Source organism: Xenopus laevis, chromosome 7L (assembly GCF_017654675.1).
Source record: "Xenopus laevis strain J_2021 chromosome 7L, Xenopus_laevis_v10.1, whole genome shotgun sequence".
Classification (NCBI taxonomy): domain Eukaryota; kingdom Metazoa; phylum Chordata; class Amphibia; order Anura; family Pipidae; genus Xenopus; species Xenopus laevis.
The window spans coordinates 139,413,787-139,430,700 of NC_054383.1; the positions used below are offsets into that span (position 1 = coordinate 139,413,787).

The 16,914-nt window shown below is 47.5% G+C and overlaps 1 protein-coding gene across 5 annotated transcripts in view; it reads right to left on the reverse strand.

The window, feature by feature from the left end:
- Window positions 1-5,703: 5,703 nt before the first annotated feature.
- The window catches only part of LOC108705066 (ephrin type-B receptor 2), a 66,990-nt gene continuing 55,779 nt past the window's right edge, over window positions 5,704-16,914 (reverse strand). For 2 of the 5 annotated variants that reach the window (XM_018241849.2, XM_041569938.1), the window contains 10 exons: window positions 16,742-16,904; window positions 16,329-16,437; window positions 16,015-16,130; window positions 15,425-15,547; window positions 12,920-13,167; window positions 12,383-12,598; window positions 11,749-11,898; window positions 11,384-11,577; window positions 10,535-10,690; window positions 5,704-9,682 (listed from right to left, as the gene is read on the reverse strand). In XM_018241849.2, the coding sequence (XP_018097338.1) occupies window positions 9,574-9,682; window positions 10,535-10,690; window positions 11,384-11,577; window positions 11,749-11,898; window positions 12,383-12,598; window positions 12,920-13,167; window positions 15,425-15,547; window positions 16,015-16,130; window positions 16,329-16,437; window positions 16,742-16,904 (1,584 nt within the window). In that variant the 3' untranslated portion in view covers window positions 5,704-9,573. The remainder of the gene's footprint in view (window positions 9,683-10,534; window positions 10,691-11,383; window positions 11,578-11,748; window positions 11,899-12,382; window positions 12,599-12,919; window positions 13,168-15,424; window positions 15,548-16,014; window positions 16,131-16,328; window positions 16,438-16,741; window positions 16,905-16,914) is intronic. The other 3 variants (XM_018241852.2, XM_018241850.2, XM_018241851.2) reach the window with 3 other exon arrangements.

Consider the following 16,914-nt stretch of genomic DNA (forward strand, 5'->3'; position numbering starts at 1 on the left):
CAACAGCCACATAGGTACAACTTCTATGCGAAGGCACATGAGCGGCAAGCACAAAGCACTTTGGGAGCAACACCTCAAAGGCAACAGGCAAACTAAAAGCCACACTCCTTCTGGTCCAGCATCTTACTGCTCTACCTCTGCTCTCCTTGACCCGTCTGAACCACCCTCCACTCCGCCTTCCACCTTGACCACCTGTTCCCATTCCCAGTCATCTGCCACCAGCCAAGTTTCTGTGAAGGCCATGTTTGAGCGTAAGAAGCCAATGTCTGACTGTCACCCCCTTGCCCGGCGTCTGACAGCTGGCTTGTCTGCACTCTTAGCCCGCCAGCTTTTACCATACCAGCTGGTGGACTCTGAGGCCTTCCGCAAATTTGTAGCAATTGGGACACCGCAGTGGAAGGTACCCAGCCGCAATTTTTTTTCTAAAAAGGGAATACCACACCTGTACCAACATGTGCAGAGCCAAGTTACCGCATCTCTGTCACTTAGTGTTGGGCCAAAGGTCCATATGACTACTGACGCATGGTCCTCCAAGCATGGTCAGGGCAGGTATGTCACCTACACTGCCCACTGGGTGAACTTGGTAATGGCTGGGAAGCAGGGAATGGGTAGCTCAACAACAACAGTGGAGTTGGTGTCACCGCCACGGATTGCACGCGGTTCTGCCACCACCTCTACTCCTCCATCGCTCTCTACCTCGTCTTCTTCCTCTTCTTCTTCTTACTCTGCTGCTGGGTCCTCCTCCTCCACACCTGTGCACCCCCAGGCTATTCGACGTGCCAGGTACGCCGTTGTCACGCTGTCTTGGGGATGACGTGCCTGGAAAGCAAAAACCATACCGGATCTGTACTCCTGTCATCTCTGCAGTCACAGGCCGATCGGTGGCTGACCCCACACCAACTGCAGATCGGAAAAGTGGTGTGTGACAATGGAAGCAATCTGTTGGCAGCACTGAGACTGGGCAATTTAACACATGTGCCCTGCATGGCACATGTGTTAAATTTAATAGTCCAACGTTTTGTCTCCAAGTACCCAGGATTCCAGGACGTTCTCACCCAGTCCAGAAAGGTGTCGGCCCATTTCAGACGTTCCTACACAGCCATGGCACGCCTTGCTGACATTCAGCAGCGCTACAACATGCCAGTCAGGCGTTTGATTTCTGACAGCCAGACTCGCTGGAATTCAACGCTCCTTATGTTGGAACGTCTGCTGCAACAACAAAGGGCCGTCAATGAGTACCTTTTTGAACTGGGTGGTAGGACTGGATCTGCAGAGCTGGGGATTTTTTTCCCCCGTTACTGGGTGCTTATGCGCGATGCCTGCAGGCTCATGCGACCTTTTGAAGAGGTGACAAATATGGTCAGTCGCACCGAAGGCACCATCAGCGACCTAATACCCTTCGCTTTCTTCCTGGAGCGTGCCGTGCGACGAGTGACAGATGAGGCTGTAGACCAGCGTGACGAGGAGCTGGAAGCGCACGATTTCTGGTCGGAATCACCAGAACGAACCCAGGCACCTGCTGCAACGCAGGGAGAGGTGCCAGAAGTGGAGTCAGAGGAGGAAGGTGGCTTTGTGGAGGAGGAGGAGGAGGACCAACAGGAGCAGGCTTCCCAGGGGGCTAGTGGTGACCTTTTGGGGACCCCTGGTCTTGTACGTGGCTGGGGGGAGGAGACCGTGGATGATGCAGTCCTTGATAATGAGGAAGCGGAGATGGATAGCTCTGCATCCAACCTTGTGAGAATGGGGTCTTTCATGCTGTCATGCCTGTTGAAGGACCCCCGTATCAAGAGGCTTAAGGAGAAGGACCTGTACTGGGTCGCAACGCTACTAGACCCTCGGTACAAGCATAAAGTGTCAGAAATGTTACCAACATACCACAAGTCCGAAAAGATGCGGCATTTACAAACCAGCCTGCAAAACATGTTGTACAATGCTTTTAAGGGTGATGTCACTTCAGGAACTCATCAACATTCCAGGGGCAGAGGTGCCAGTAATCCTGCCACGAGCACACCTGCAAGGACAAAGCCCTTTGGCCAGTCTGTAACGTCAGACATGCAAATGTTTTTCTGTCCAAGGCAGCGCCACAACCCTTCTGGATCCACCCTCAAAGAACGCCTCGACCGGCAGGTAGCGGACTACCTGGCATTAACTGCAGATATCGACACTCTGAGGAGCGATGAACCCCTGGACTACTGGGTGCGCAGGCTTGATCTGTGGCCAGAGCTGTCACAATTTGCCATGAACCTCTTGTCTTGCCCAGCCTCAAGTGTGCTCTCAGAAAGGACCTTCAGTGCAGCAGGAGGGATTGTAACTGAGAAGAGAACTCGCCTAGGTCACAAAAGTGTCGATTACCTGACCTTTATTAAAATGAATGAGGGGTGGATCTCGGAGGGTTACTGCACGCCGGAAGACTTGTTCTGACTTCTATGCAGCTGTCCTTCTCTTCAAGCCTCATGACTCCACACACAGCTGTCCTTTAGCGTCCTCCTCCTCCCTCCGCCACCGTTACAAACTAGGGTGCAAACCCTACTGGTTTAATTTTTTCTGGCCTCTGTGCTTCAGTGGCTGCAACCAAAAAAACTGGGCAAACAATGTCTACAAGGTCAACGTATGGCAAAAAATGACTATTTTCAGCATTTATATGGCATATTTTTTCTGGCAACTGTGCTTCAGTGGCTGCGTCCAAAAAAATGCATATTTTCTGCATTTATATGGCATAATTTTTCTGGCAACTGTGCTTCAGTGGCTGCGACCAAAAAAATGCATATTTTCTGCATTTATATGGCATAATTTTTCTGGCCTCTGTGCTTCAGTGGCTGCAACCAAAAAAATTTATATTTTCAGCATTTATATGGCATAATTTTTCTGGCCTCTGTGCTTCAGTGGCTGCAACCAAAAAAATTTATATTTTCAGCATTTATATGGCATAATTTTTCTGGCAACTGTGCTTCAGTGGCTGCGACCAAAAAAATTACTATTTTCAGCATTTATATGGCATATTTTTTCTGGCCTCTGTGCTTCAGTGGCTGCGGCCAAAAAAACTGGGCAAACAATGCCTACAAGGTCAACGACGTTGACCTTGTAGGCATTGTTTGCCCAGTTTTTTTGGCCGCAGCCACTGAAGCACAGAGGCCAGAAAAAATATGCCATATAAATGCTGAAAATAGTAATTTTTTGCCATACGTTGACTCAACGTATATGGCAAAAAATGACTATTTTCAGCATTTATATGGCATATTTTTTCTGGCAACTGTGCTTCAGTGGCTGCGACCAAAAAAATGCATATTTTCTGCATTTATATGGCATAATTTTTCTGGCCTCTGTGCTTCAGTGGCTGCAACCAAAAAAATTTATATTTTCAGCATTTATATGGCATAATTATTCTGGCAACTGTGCTTCAGTGGCTGCGACCAAAAAAATGCATATTTTCTGCATTTATATGGCATAATTTTTCTGGCCTCTGTGCTTCAGTGGCTGCAACCAAAAAAATTTATATTTTCAGCATTTATATGGCATAATTTTTCTGGCAACTGTGCTTCAGTGGCTGCGTCCAAAAAAACTGGGCAAACAATGTCTACAAGGTCAACGTATGGCGAAAAATTACTATTTTCAGCATTTATATGGCATATTTTTTCTGGCAACTGTGCTTCAGTGGCTGCGTCCAAAAAAACTGGGCAAACAATGCCTACAAGGTCAACGTATGGCAGTTGTTTAAAGAGAACAGTAGATTACTAGCCAGCAAAGCTACCTAAGCTAAAATGTCCCTCAAATCCCTGCAGACTTCTGTCCCTCCAATACAGAGCAGTATCAAGCAGATTACTAGCCAGCAAGCTTACTATCATCTGTCCCTGAAATCACTAACAGCTCTCCCCCTACACTATCTCTTCCAAGCACACACAGGCAGATTTTTCAGATACATTTTTGCCCTTGATCCCCCTCTGGCATGCCACTGTCCAGGTCGTTGCACCCTTTAAACAACTTTAAAATCATTTTTCTGGCCAGAAATGTCTTTTCTAGATGTTAAAGTTCGCCTTCCCATTGAAGTCTATGGGGTTCGCGAACCGTTCGCGAACCGCTCGCATTTTTGCGCAAGTTCGCGAATATGTTCGCGAACTTTTTTTCCGACGTTCGCTACATCCCTACTGGCAGAACCCAAGTAACTCCTGGCAGCACCCAAGTATCTCCTGGCAGCACCCAAGTATCTCCTGGCAGAACCCAAGTAACTCCTGGCAGAACCCAAGTATCTCCTGGCAGAACCCAAGCATCTCCTGGCAGAACCCAAGCAACTCCTGGCAGCACCCAAGTATCTCCTGGCAGCACCCAAGTATCTCCTGGCAGAACCCAAGTATCTCCTGGCAGCACCCAAGTATCTCCTGGCAGAACCCAAGTAACTCCTGGCAGAACCCAAGTAACTCCTGGCAGAACCCAAGTATCTCCTGGCAGAACCCAAGTAACTCCTGGCAGAACCCAAGTATCTCCTGGCAGAACCCAAGTATCTCCTGGCAGCACCCAAGTAACTCCTGGCAGAACCCAAGTATCTCCTGGCAGAACCCAAGTAACTCCTGGCAGCACCCAAGTATCTCCTGGCAGAACCCAAGTAACTCCTGGCAGCACCCAAGTATCTCCTGGCAGCACCCAAGTATCTCCTGGCAGAACCCAAGTAACTCCTGGCAGAACCCAAGTATCTCCTGGCAGAACCCAAGCAACTCCTGGCAGCACCCAAGTATCTCCTGGCAGCACCCAAGTATCTCCTGGCAGAACCCAAGTATCTCCTGGCAGCACCCAAGTATCTCCTGGCAGAACCCAAGTATTTCTGGCAGCACCCAAGTATCTCCTGGCAGCACCCAAGTAACTCCTGGTGACTCAAGTATCTCCTGGCAGCACCCAAGTATCTCCTGGCAGCACCCAAGTAACTCCTGGTGACTCAAGTATCTCCTGGCAGCACCCAAATAACTCCAAAGCCAAAGGAGGGTGTTATAGGCAGAGATCACTCCTAGTTGGGAATCCAGTTGTTCCCCTGGGGTTTGACATAAATGACAGTTGGGCCAGAACCTTAGTCACTTGACCCAGGAAAGCTGCCCTTACTTGGGCTGAATAATGATGCCCCCCCCCCATACCCGAGCTGCTGCCTGGGGCTCCTACATGAACTTCTAATGGGGGGGACAAGAGAATCTGTGTGGCCCTTAATCTTGACGTTAATGGGGCCCGAGGGTTAGTTGGCCCAACACTACAGATGACACTGAAAAGACAAGTTGAGAAAAGTCACAGTTTATTTATGATCACACGTGTCTAGTGACTGGGGGCCACATCCCCATGGAAGCGCCAATTTCTCCACTGGATGCAACTGTCACTTCTCTATAAAGTCATTGGCTCCCTCTGACCCATTTACACACCGAGCCTGGTGCCAGGGGGGACTTTTTGCTACGGGCAAATCAATAAAAGTCAAATCTGCCCCTCCCCCCGCCCCACTGGAACCCTCACCCGTATGGAATGTTGGGGGACCACACACTACACCCACTTTAGCCTAAATGTATTTCCTCAGCTCTTATTTATTATACTGCTCACTAGTGACCCGACTAAGGAAAAGCTACAAGTTCTGCCAGAACCTTTCCCAGGACACACAATGACTGGACAGTAAATGGGTCACAGGGCCCTCAGGGGGTCCCTGAGGGCACAGCATCCAGAACGTACACAACAAAGGGCGTCTTTATTAGCAAAGTATTTATTTCAGTTATTGACAGGACTGGTACCAGTTCTGGTTCGGTGCATTTTCCTGGACTCACAGTGTTGGATTTGTATCCGTGTGACACAAAGTAGAAAAGGAGGAATAAATCAGCAGAACCAATAGGAAGATCCAGTGCACAGAACCGACCGGTCCATTAATCACAAACCTGTCCTCCTCTTGGCAAATGCTGGTGAGACCCGATAGAGGATGAAGTCTCCTCCACGTGGGCCGAGAAGGTGAGTGGGTCCAACAGAACCAGCAGAATGAACCCAACTGCCCAGTCCAACTATTGGCTTTATACACAGGGTCCTAGTGCTCACAGTACGTTTGATTCAGGAGCACCATTTGGATCTGTAAACATTTCCACTGGACCCAGGTAGTCACAGAATGAGCGGCTAGTGGAGGTTCTGTTTAGTCATTCCTGCAACATGGAGCTGGACAGAAGTCGGGACAGACACAGGACCAGGGGGAAAGAACGTTTGCCTCAGAACCCACAACATGAGAGTATGAGCTGAGTACTGGTACCATGGACCCAACACTAGCAATGAATACTCATCTCTCCCCCTCCAATCAGAACTGCTCTAGAACTGACCCAAACACTGCAAAGATAAAGTGGTTCCTTCTCATTTCACAGTAAATTGCTACAGATCTGTGGTTCCGCTCACCCTGTATGATCCATAGCCTTTGGCACAGTCTCCATCTAGGAGTGGGGTGTCTGGACCCCGGGAGCATTAGTCCAACACTGATCACTGGGAGAACTGGGTTTTGGGGTGATTGGCCACACACGAGTCCCAAGTCCATATCAAAGTAAGGATTCAGCAGTAACATGGATACGGTGCCAGTCAGCAGGGGGTACAGGCAGGGGGTGCTCATGGGGAAGGGAGCTTTATTGGGGTGTATGGAAAAATAATCATCTCTCCAAAATATTTTCTCTTTCACTCGGTGGGGCCACAGAGGCTTGGCACTGAGAATGTCCTTGGCACTCAGGGGTTAATAAATGCTGAGGGTAACTGGGGCAAATGGATCAATGGAAACAGTACCCCCCCCCCACTTCTGTGGCACCTACAAACTGCATCACCCCAATTGTCTCCCAAAGTCCATATAAAGAGTGCAGGGTGTCATGGGTGCTGGGGTTAGTGACTTATTGAGAGACAGCAGGAGATCCTGGGGGGCAGGGAGTTATAGAGAGAGAGAGACAGCAGGAGATCCTGGGGGGCAGGGAGTTAGAGAGACAGCAGGAGATCCTGGGGGGCAGGGGGATATAGAGAGAGACAGCAGGAGATCCCGGGGGGGGGCAGGGAGTTACAGAGAGAGACAGCAGGAGATCCTGGGGGGCAGGGAGTTATAGAGAGAGAGACAGCAGGAGATCCTGGGGGGCAGGGAGTCATAGAGAGAGAGAGACAGCAGGAGATCCTGGGGGGCAGGGAGTTATAGAGAGAGAGACATCAGGAGATCATGGGGGGCAGGGAGTTATAGAGAGAGAGACAGCAGGAGATCCTGGGGGGCAGGGAGTTATAGAGAGAGAGAGACATCAGGAGATCCTGGGGGGCAGGGAGTTATAGAGAGACAGCAGGAGATCCTGGGGGGCAGGGAGTTATAGAGAGACAGCAGGAGATCCTGGGGGGAAGGGAGTTAGAGAGAGAGACAACAGATCCTGGGGGGCAGGGAGTTATAGAGAGACAGCAGGAGATCCTGGGGGGCAGGGAGTTATAGAGAGACAGCAGGAGATCCTGGGGGGCAGGGGGATATAGAGAGACAGCAGGAGATCCTGGGGGGCAGGGAGTTATAGAGAGACAGCAGGAGATCCTGGGGGGCAGGGAGTTATAGAGAGACAGCAGGAGATCCTGGGGGGCAGGGGGATATAGAGAGACAGCAGGAGATCCTGGGGGGCAGGGGGATATAGAGAGACAGCAGGAGATCCTGGGGGGCAGGGAGTTATAGAGAGACAGCAGGAGATCCTGGGGGGCAGGGGGATATAGAGAGACAGCAGGAGATCCTGGGGGGCAGGGGGATATAGAGAGACAGCAGGAGATCCTGGGGGGCAGGGAGTTATAGAGAGACAGCAGGAGATCCTGGGGGGCAGGGGGATATAGAGAGACAGCAGGAGATCCTGGGGGGCAGGGAGTTATAGAGAGACAGCAGGAGATCCTGGGGGGCAGGGGGATATAGAGAGACAGCAGGAGATCCTGGGGGGCAGGGAGTTAGAGAGACAGCAGGAGATCATGGGGGCAAGATAAGAGACATCTGTGTTGGGCCCCTGGTTGATGAGAGGAAAGTCTATAACACTGGATGAAGTTGGGCCCCAAGAAGATGAAGGTGCAAAGAAACTACCCCTTTAAACAATAAATTAATTAATTACATTTCTATTATAGAGATTGTACAGAAATCTGTCAGATCCGCCCTTAGGGCTAGTGCTGCATGGCTCCTCCCATCTCATTCATATTTAAATGAGGGCAGCCAATCAGAATCAAGATTAGCTCTGGCATTTGATTGTCACCAGCTGCTGATGTGTCCAATGAGGGAGAGATCAATTTGTGCTGACGGATATCGTAGATACTAATACTGGGGGGCCCCCCTAAACTTGGATTGGGTTAAGAGGGTTCAGCAAAAGGGAACAAAAAGGGGGCCCTGGGGACATGACAGATCTCTATGGGGGGCTCGGACTGAGTGAATTCAGCCAACATGTTCTTTTGTCTACAGGAACATGGCAAACTGGCACCCCCAAAATCATAGGGTGCGGCCCCCTGATGTTTCTGCCTCTGGATCCCTGTACTGATACAAGTGGGACCCCCTGTAGCTCAGTAAAGTGCCTGTATGAGGGGTCACCTCTGTACCCCTGGGGTTCAGCTTCCTCACCCACTAACTCCATTGAGAAGCTTATATAGTAAGTGCCAGACAAAAGGGAAAAAAAAGAAACACAATTAATGGGGTGTGCCCCCCACTCAAGTGGGCTGTCCGATGGGCACCAATGTCTCCCAATAGGAAGGGGTTTCCAGCAGCCAATAGAAATGGAGAAGACAAGACGTGCTGATTGGTCCCGAGCAGAAGAACCGCTCGCCAGATCCATTTCTTTTCTGTTTTTTTTTTGTTATTTTTAAGTTTTTTTATGCAATTTCTGACTGTCAGTTCTGAGATTTAAAAACAAGTTTAAAAAAAGGTCCAATTGGTGTAAACAAAGAAGGGCGGAGTCCATGACGTGGACGACAGTAGGATAATTCAGCGTCATGACATCACTGGCTCTCATCCATGATATTTATGATGTCACTGGAGGTGTGGTTTGGGCCCCTGCAGAACGTCCCATTGACCCAGAGCGGAGGGAGACAATTGTCTCTGTAGCATTTGCTGCTGGGGGGAAGGTTCCTCCTCTATCTCCCCCATGAGTTCATTTGATGGGACCCCCAATGCCCTCTGACAATTGCTAGCTCTGCTGGCCGGTGGCACAAGGATATAAAGATGGTCCTTCATTTTCATGTAGAAATGTCCCTTGTGTCTAGGGTTGCCACCTGGCTAGTAGAAATGATGGTTGATCCCAATGTTATTAATATATAGGGAAGGCCGGGATTTTTTTCCAGAAAAGGAGGCAACCCTACTTGTGCCCCCCGTGCCGCTCAGCTCACGCCCCCACCCGCCACCTTCAGCCCTTTTTTTCTCTTTATTTTATTCAACAAATCAGTAAAAAATATCCAATTAGTGGTTTCCCTCTGCCGCCGCCCCTGATCCCTCCGCCCGTGGGAAAGTAGTCCGGGGGCACGTGGAAACTCTGCGGGAAAACCTGATTGGTCGGTACCAGGAAGGGGCGGGAGGGCTCGGAACTAGAGGAAGGAAGTGCGAGGAGGAGGAAGCGCCAATCAAACTTCCACCGACTGGATCTGGTTCATCTGTGCCCTCATCACCTGGAGGCTGTTCAGGATCTTTTTCTGGTGCCCGGCCAATGTCACCCCAACCCGCAGAATATCCCTGGGAAAGAAAGAGCAATAATATCAGGGGGTGCAATGGTCTGAACACCCACATTCCTACATCTCCCCATGTCATTGGCACCAGCAATGGGCACAAACCCTCCACCCAACTGGTGCCAGTCTGGATTCATTTACCTGCTCCACCTCATATTATCTCTAACTCATCATATCAACCACCCCAGCCCTACCTGACACCCCAATTACTTATATCACCCACTCCAGCTCTACCTGACACCCCAATTCCTCAGTCGCCCTGAGCACAGAATTTACTGGAATTAGAAACAAGCGGTTGGAGAAATGACAACTTTTAGCTGCAACTTCCCTGTGAGGGTATAAAAGGGCTGGAAGGGCTCTGGGATCTCCTGTATATTGTAGGGGGTAACAGAGGTTTTTGGGGTATTACTCTGGGCTGTATATTTTGGGGGTAACAAAGTTATTGGGGGTATTACTCTGGGCTGTATATTTTGGGGGGGGTAACAAAGTTATTGGGGGTATTACTCTGGGCTGTATATTTTGGGGGTAACAAAGTTATTGGGGGTATTACTCTGGGCTGTATATTTTGGGGGTAACAAAGTTATTGGGGGTATTACTCTGGGCTGTATATTTGGGGGGGGGTTACAAAGTTATTGGGGGTATTACCCTGGGCTGTATATTTTGGGGGTAACAGAGTTTTGGGGGTATTACTCTGGGCTGAATATCTTAGGGGTAACAGAGTTTTGGGGGTATTACTCTTGTTTGTATATTTTGGGGGTAACAAAGTTATTGGGGGTATTACTGTGGGCTGTATATTTTGGGGGGTAACAGAGTTTTGGGGGTATTACTTTGGACTGTATATTTTGGGGGTTATACTTACTCCATACTCATCTGTGATATGACATCGAAGGAGGTGAATCCGGCGTTGGCAAAGCTCTCCTTGTACTGCGCCATCTTTATTGCGTCCAACCACTCGTCTACGCTGCTGAGACTGGTGTAGTCGGGCACGGTGCGGTCCAGCAGGGGGAGGGTCACTCTGTTGGGGCACAAACCAATTATTCCCTAATTAAATCCCTTGCCCCAAGTTGCCCCATTGTAACCGGCGCCATGAGAAGGAGAGAACTTCATGCGCTGGATAAAGGGGGCTCATGGGGGGCATTTATTTCTGCCGTACCCCCCCCACTGACATGTGATGCCCCAGTGTTGCCCCTGTAGCTTGAGGAAAGTAAGAGGAATGTCCTCGGCAGCCTGGGGGTTAATTTCCTGGCACTGAATGAAAGGGAGGGCGGGATAATCCCCTCACAGCCAATCAGCATCAGGATCAGATTTATGTGACACTGAACCAGCGCCTCGGGCACATTCTCTGCTGGGGGGGGCACGTTGGTTCATGTTCCTCTGTATAAACACAGCTGCACCCCCCCAACCAGACACAATGGCCCCTCCCTCTCCAAACCCTCCCCCATTATAAGACAAGAGCAGAGAGAGTGTTAGTATTACAGGTGAGTACTCTGCCCGCAGCCCCCCATACTCACCCCTGCACCATCCCCCCCACTAATGCACAATTACCCAGCATGCCATTATATACCCCTGCACTACCCATCCCCCCACTAATGCACAATTACCCAGCATGCCATTTTATACCCCTGAACTACCCATCCCCCCACTAATGCACAATTACCCAGCATGCCATTATATACCCCTGCACAGCCGATTGCCCCCCTGTACGTACCCTGAAGACAGCGGTGCTACGGCCTTTAACGTGTTGGGGTTTCGGATCATTTTATCCAACGTGTTGACATTTTGGCCAAACTTGGGCCGGTGGTTGCGGTCCTTCTGCCAGCAGTCGAGCATGAGCTGGTGCAGGGCATTGGGGCAGTCCATAGGGGGCGGCAGGCGGTAGTCTTGTTCGATGGCGTTAATAACCTGCGGGGGATAAAGGGGCACAGGGTAAGTCTCTCGGTACCAACTGCCCCAGTCTGTTCTGAGCTGTGGCCCCGACTCACTAAGCTGCGCTCAGTCCCAGATTCACCTGCAACTCCCGGGGCTGAAGCTCAGGATTGGGCATTAAGGGCACTGACAATGAATACAACTCACGTCCTGATTGGTCATGTCCCAGTAAGGCCTCTCTCCATAGGACATCACCTCCCACATGACTATTCCGTAGCTCCAAACGTCACTGGCCGACGTGAATTTCCGGTACTGAATGGCTTCTGGCGCCGTCCAGCGAATGGGGATCTTGCCCCCCTGAAATGAAAAATAAATCCCTGGTCACATGATGCACTAGTTCCGCCTCCTGGCGCAGGGAGAAATTCCTGCCCAACTCAGAGTATGGGGCCCCCACAAACTGCAACAATCTGCTTGTCTAGGGCCCCCCGGGTAACAGCACCCACTAACCAGATGCACATAATTACCCCTCCCTTAGCCATCACTACCAGCAGACCCCGGAGACTCATTACATGGAGCTGACAGGAGCCCCCACCCACAAATGAGACAAATGTGGCCCCTGGAATCAGCACATGGGGAGGAAATCAGCCCCTTCTGTCTCTGCCAACATCAATGTCATATAAATGCCAATGGGACTGACAATAGATTGAGTGACAATAGAGTGAGTGGGAGGAGTGAGAATAGAGTGAGTGGGAGGAGTGAGTGAATTTGAAGGGAGTGGCTAGAGTGGGAGAGAGTGGGGCAGAATGAGAGGGTAATGCCAGTCAGTAGGTGCCACACTCACCAGGGCGCTGGTATAAGTCGGGTCGGACGTATCATCCTCCAGGAATCGGGACAAACCAAAGTCGGACACTTTACACACCAGGTTACTGTTCACCAGGATATTGCGGGCGGCCAAGTCTCGGTGCACATAGTTCATATCAGCCAAGTACTTCATGCCAGCAGCAATGCCCCTCAGCATGCCCACCAGCTGGATCACTGTGAACTGCCCATCGTTTTTCTGAAAAACACAAAGGCAACAATATTTATGTGTGTGGCACTAACCACAAATGCCAGTCTGTGCCCTGCTCTGTATCTCCTGTCTGTGCCCCATTGAGTATCTCAAGTCTGTGCCCCACTGGGTATCTCAAGTCTGTGCCCCATTGAGTATCTCATGTCTGTGCCCCACTGGGTATCTCATGTCTGTGCCCGTTGGGTATCTCAAGTCTGTGCCCCACTGGGTATCTCAAGTCTGTGCCCCATTCGGTATCTCCTGTCTGTGCCCCAGAGGGTATTTCATGTCTGTGCCAGTGCCCATAGTTTTTGAAACCCAGGAGAATACCCGCAGAAATGAATCCAGGGATCCGTTCTCCATAAACTCAGTGATGATCATGACGGGGGAGCTCTTCGTGACGACCCCCTCCAGGTGGATGACATTGGGGTGATCAAACTGTCCCATGATGCTCGCCTCACTCAGGAAGTCTCGCCGCTGTTTCTCCGTGTACCCCGACTTCAGTGTTTTAATGGCCACAAAGATCTCCCTCTTCCCTGGCAGCTTCAAATGCCCACTGCAAACCTCCCCGAACTCTCCTGTGCCAGTAATGAGACAAGCAGCACCCCATTATTCTGTGTAAAAGGGACCCCAACATCCTCCTCCACAAATAAACCTCTGTATACCTGTCTATTGTATCTGCCATCCAGCTGCTTCCCACAATCCCACACTTCCTGTAACAGCTTAGTCGCTCTTCTCTGTACTTTCTCTATTTCATTACTGTCTCTTATATATAGTGATCATATCCCCTTATATAGTTATATATAGTGATCATATGCCCCTTATATATTTATATATAGTGATCATATCCCCCTTATATATTTATATATAGTGATCATATCCCCTTATATAGTTATATATAGTGATCATATGCCCCTTATATATTTATATATAGTGATCATATCCCCCTTATATATTTATATATAGTGATCATATCCCCTTATATATTTATATATAGTGATCATATCCCCCTTATATATTTATATAAAGTGATCATACCCCCCTTATATATTTATATATAGTGATCATATCCCCTTATATATTTATATATAGTGATCATATCCCCTTATATATTTATATATAGTGATCATATCCCCTTATATATTTATATATAGTGATCATATCCCCTTATATATTTATATATAGTGATCATATCCCCTTATATATTTATATATAGTGATCATATCCCCCTTATATATTTATATATAGTGATCATATCCCCTTATATATTTATATATAGTGATCATATCCCCCTTATATATTTATATAAAGTGATCATACCCCCTTATATATTTATATATAGTGATCATATCCCCTTATATATTTATATATAGTGATCATATCCCCTTATATATTTATATATAGTGATCATATCCCCTTATATATTTATATATAGTGATCATATCCCCCTTATATATTTATATATAGTGATCATATCCCCTTATATATTTATATATAGTGATCATATCCCGTTATATATTTATATATAGTGATCATATCCCCTTATATATTTATATATAGTGATCATATCCCCTTATATATTTATATATAGTGATCATATCCCCTTATATATTTATATATAGTGATCATATCCCCCTTATATATTTATATATAGTGATCATATCCCCTTATATATTTATATATAGTGATCATATCCCCCTTATATATTTATATAAAGTGATCATACCCCCCTTATATATTTATATATAGTGATCATATCCCCTTATATATTTATATATAGTGATCATATCCCCTTATATATTTATATATAGTGATCATATCCCCTTATATATTTATATATAGTGATCATATCCCCCTTATATATTTATATATAGTGATCATATCCCCTTATATAGTTATATATAGTGATCATATGCCCCTTATATATTTATATATAGTGATCATATCCCCCTTATATATTTATATATAGTGATCATATCCCCTTATATATTTATATATAGTGATCATATCCCCCTTATATATTTATATAAAGTGATCATACCCCCCTTATATATTTATATATAGTGATCATATCCCCTTATATATTTATATATAGTGATCATATCCCCTTATATATTTATATATAGTGATCATATCCCCTTATATATTTATATATAGTGATCATATCCCCTTATATATTTATATATAGTGATCATATCCCCTTATATATTTATATATAGTGATCATATCCCCCTTATATATTTATATATAGTGATCATATCCCCTTATATATTTATATATAGTGATCATATCCCCCTTATATATTTATATAAAGTGATCATACCCCCCTTATATATTTATATATAGTGATCATATCCCCTTATATATTTATATATAGTGATCATATCCCCTTATATATTTATATATAGTGATCATATCCCCTTATATATTTATATATAGTGATCATATCCCCCTTATATATTTATATATAGTGATCATATCCCCTTATATATTTATATATAGTGATCATATCCCGTTATATATTTATATATAGTGATCATATCCCCCTTATATATTTATATATAGTGATCATATCCCCTTATATATTTATATATAGTGATCATATCCCCTTATATATTTATATATAGTGATCATTTCCCCCTTAACTGTCTCTCCTCCAGTGTAACCAATCCCAACTTGCCTTTCCCCATAACTGACTCTTCCATTCCCTTTATCAGCTTAGTCGCTCTTCTCTGTACTTTCTCTATTTCATAGCACTGGGGGCAGCAGGGCATATTGTAGGTGGGGCATTATCACTGCAATATAAAGGCAAAGTATGACCCTAGCAGCACTTACCTGCACCAATGACTTGCTCAATCTTCACGCAGGAGATATCAATCTCTTTAGCAAACTCCCGCACAGCCTCATTGGGATCCTCGTAAGTGAAAGGGTCAATGTAGATTTTCATCCCTGGGGTCACTGTGATTGAAGAAGGAAAGGAGAGTATATGAAGGGTTAATGTTGGGAAAAGCTGAATGTCTAAGGCAGGAGCTGGTAGTGGGGATATTGGGGTGCCAGGATGGAGTGGGTGATGGACAGAGAATATACTGACAGGCACAAAGTTCCACCTCTTACTTACTATAAGTCAATTAAATGGTCAACTTCCCCTTTAACAAAGGCAATTAAAGCATTGTATCACTGCACATCATGTACATGTACACTGCTTGGGACCCCCTTAACCCCCAGACCATCAGGCTGATGGGTATAGAAGGGGGAGGAGCCTGACAGTAACAAAGGAGCCTGGAGTCTGTCCCATCCAATCAGAGGTGGAGAAGATGCAGGATGAGGAGGGAAGCGGAACAATGGAGTTCCTTGTGGAAGGGTGAATGTGACGGATGGGTTGGTGGATGGAAAGTGACATTTAGAGAACAAACCAGCCAACGAACCAACGAGAGAGCGGGCGCCGAGCCCAGGGGAGGGCAGTCGGTACGTACTGTGGCCACTGGTATAATGCTGCAACTTGTCCGTATACTCCGAGTCGGCACGCTCAAAGCCTCGTCTTCTGGAACAAATCCAAAGGGCAATTAGTAACGGCCCAAACAGACACCCCAATACATACCCAGCAGCTCCCCAAACTCTGCCCTGGGAGGTGGCACTCGCTGTGTGGCACATGGACCAATCAGAATGGAGAATGCTGTACCCCAACGGCCAATCAAAATGAGGCCAGGGAGCAGCATTATTGGAATTTGGGGCACAGTACCTGCTGCAGACGATGATGATGACTACGAGAGCGATGAGGAAGACCAGTCCAGCGGCCGACGAGCCAATGATGAGCGGGAGTTTCTCCTGGAAGCTGCTCTGGTATTCGGCTACGGGCAAAGCACAAACATTCCGGGGTCACTGGCCGCTCTGCCAACTCCCCGTGCCCACCCAAACCCTGCACATGGGAATCCCAACAAAGAGCAACTCCCTGCAAGTCACAATGGGAATGGAATCAACTCCCGGTGCCCACATTAAACAGAAGTGCAGGGGATCCCCTTAATAATAATGTTCTATCCCCAAGACATTGATTTCTCTTAGTTACAGAAATGACCAGATCAGATCATCTCGTCATCAAGCCAATGGGGTTGGGGCTCAGTGAGTGGGGGAGGGGAAACCCCAAATCACACGGACCTTCGGTCATAGTCTGAAAGTACATCTTGCCGCTGTATCGCCCGTATCCTGCCACCGTGCGCGCCCGCACCTGGAACACGTATATAGTCCCCGCCCTCAGGCCCGGCACCAGCACCGTATTGGTGGAGCTTTTGGCCACTGATGAGTTGTGCTCAGTCAGATCCTATAGGAGG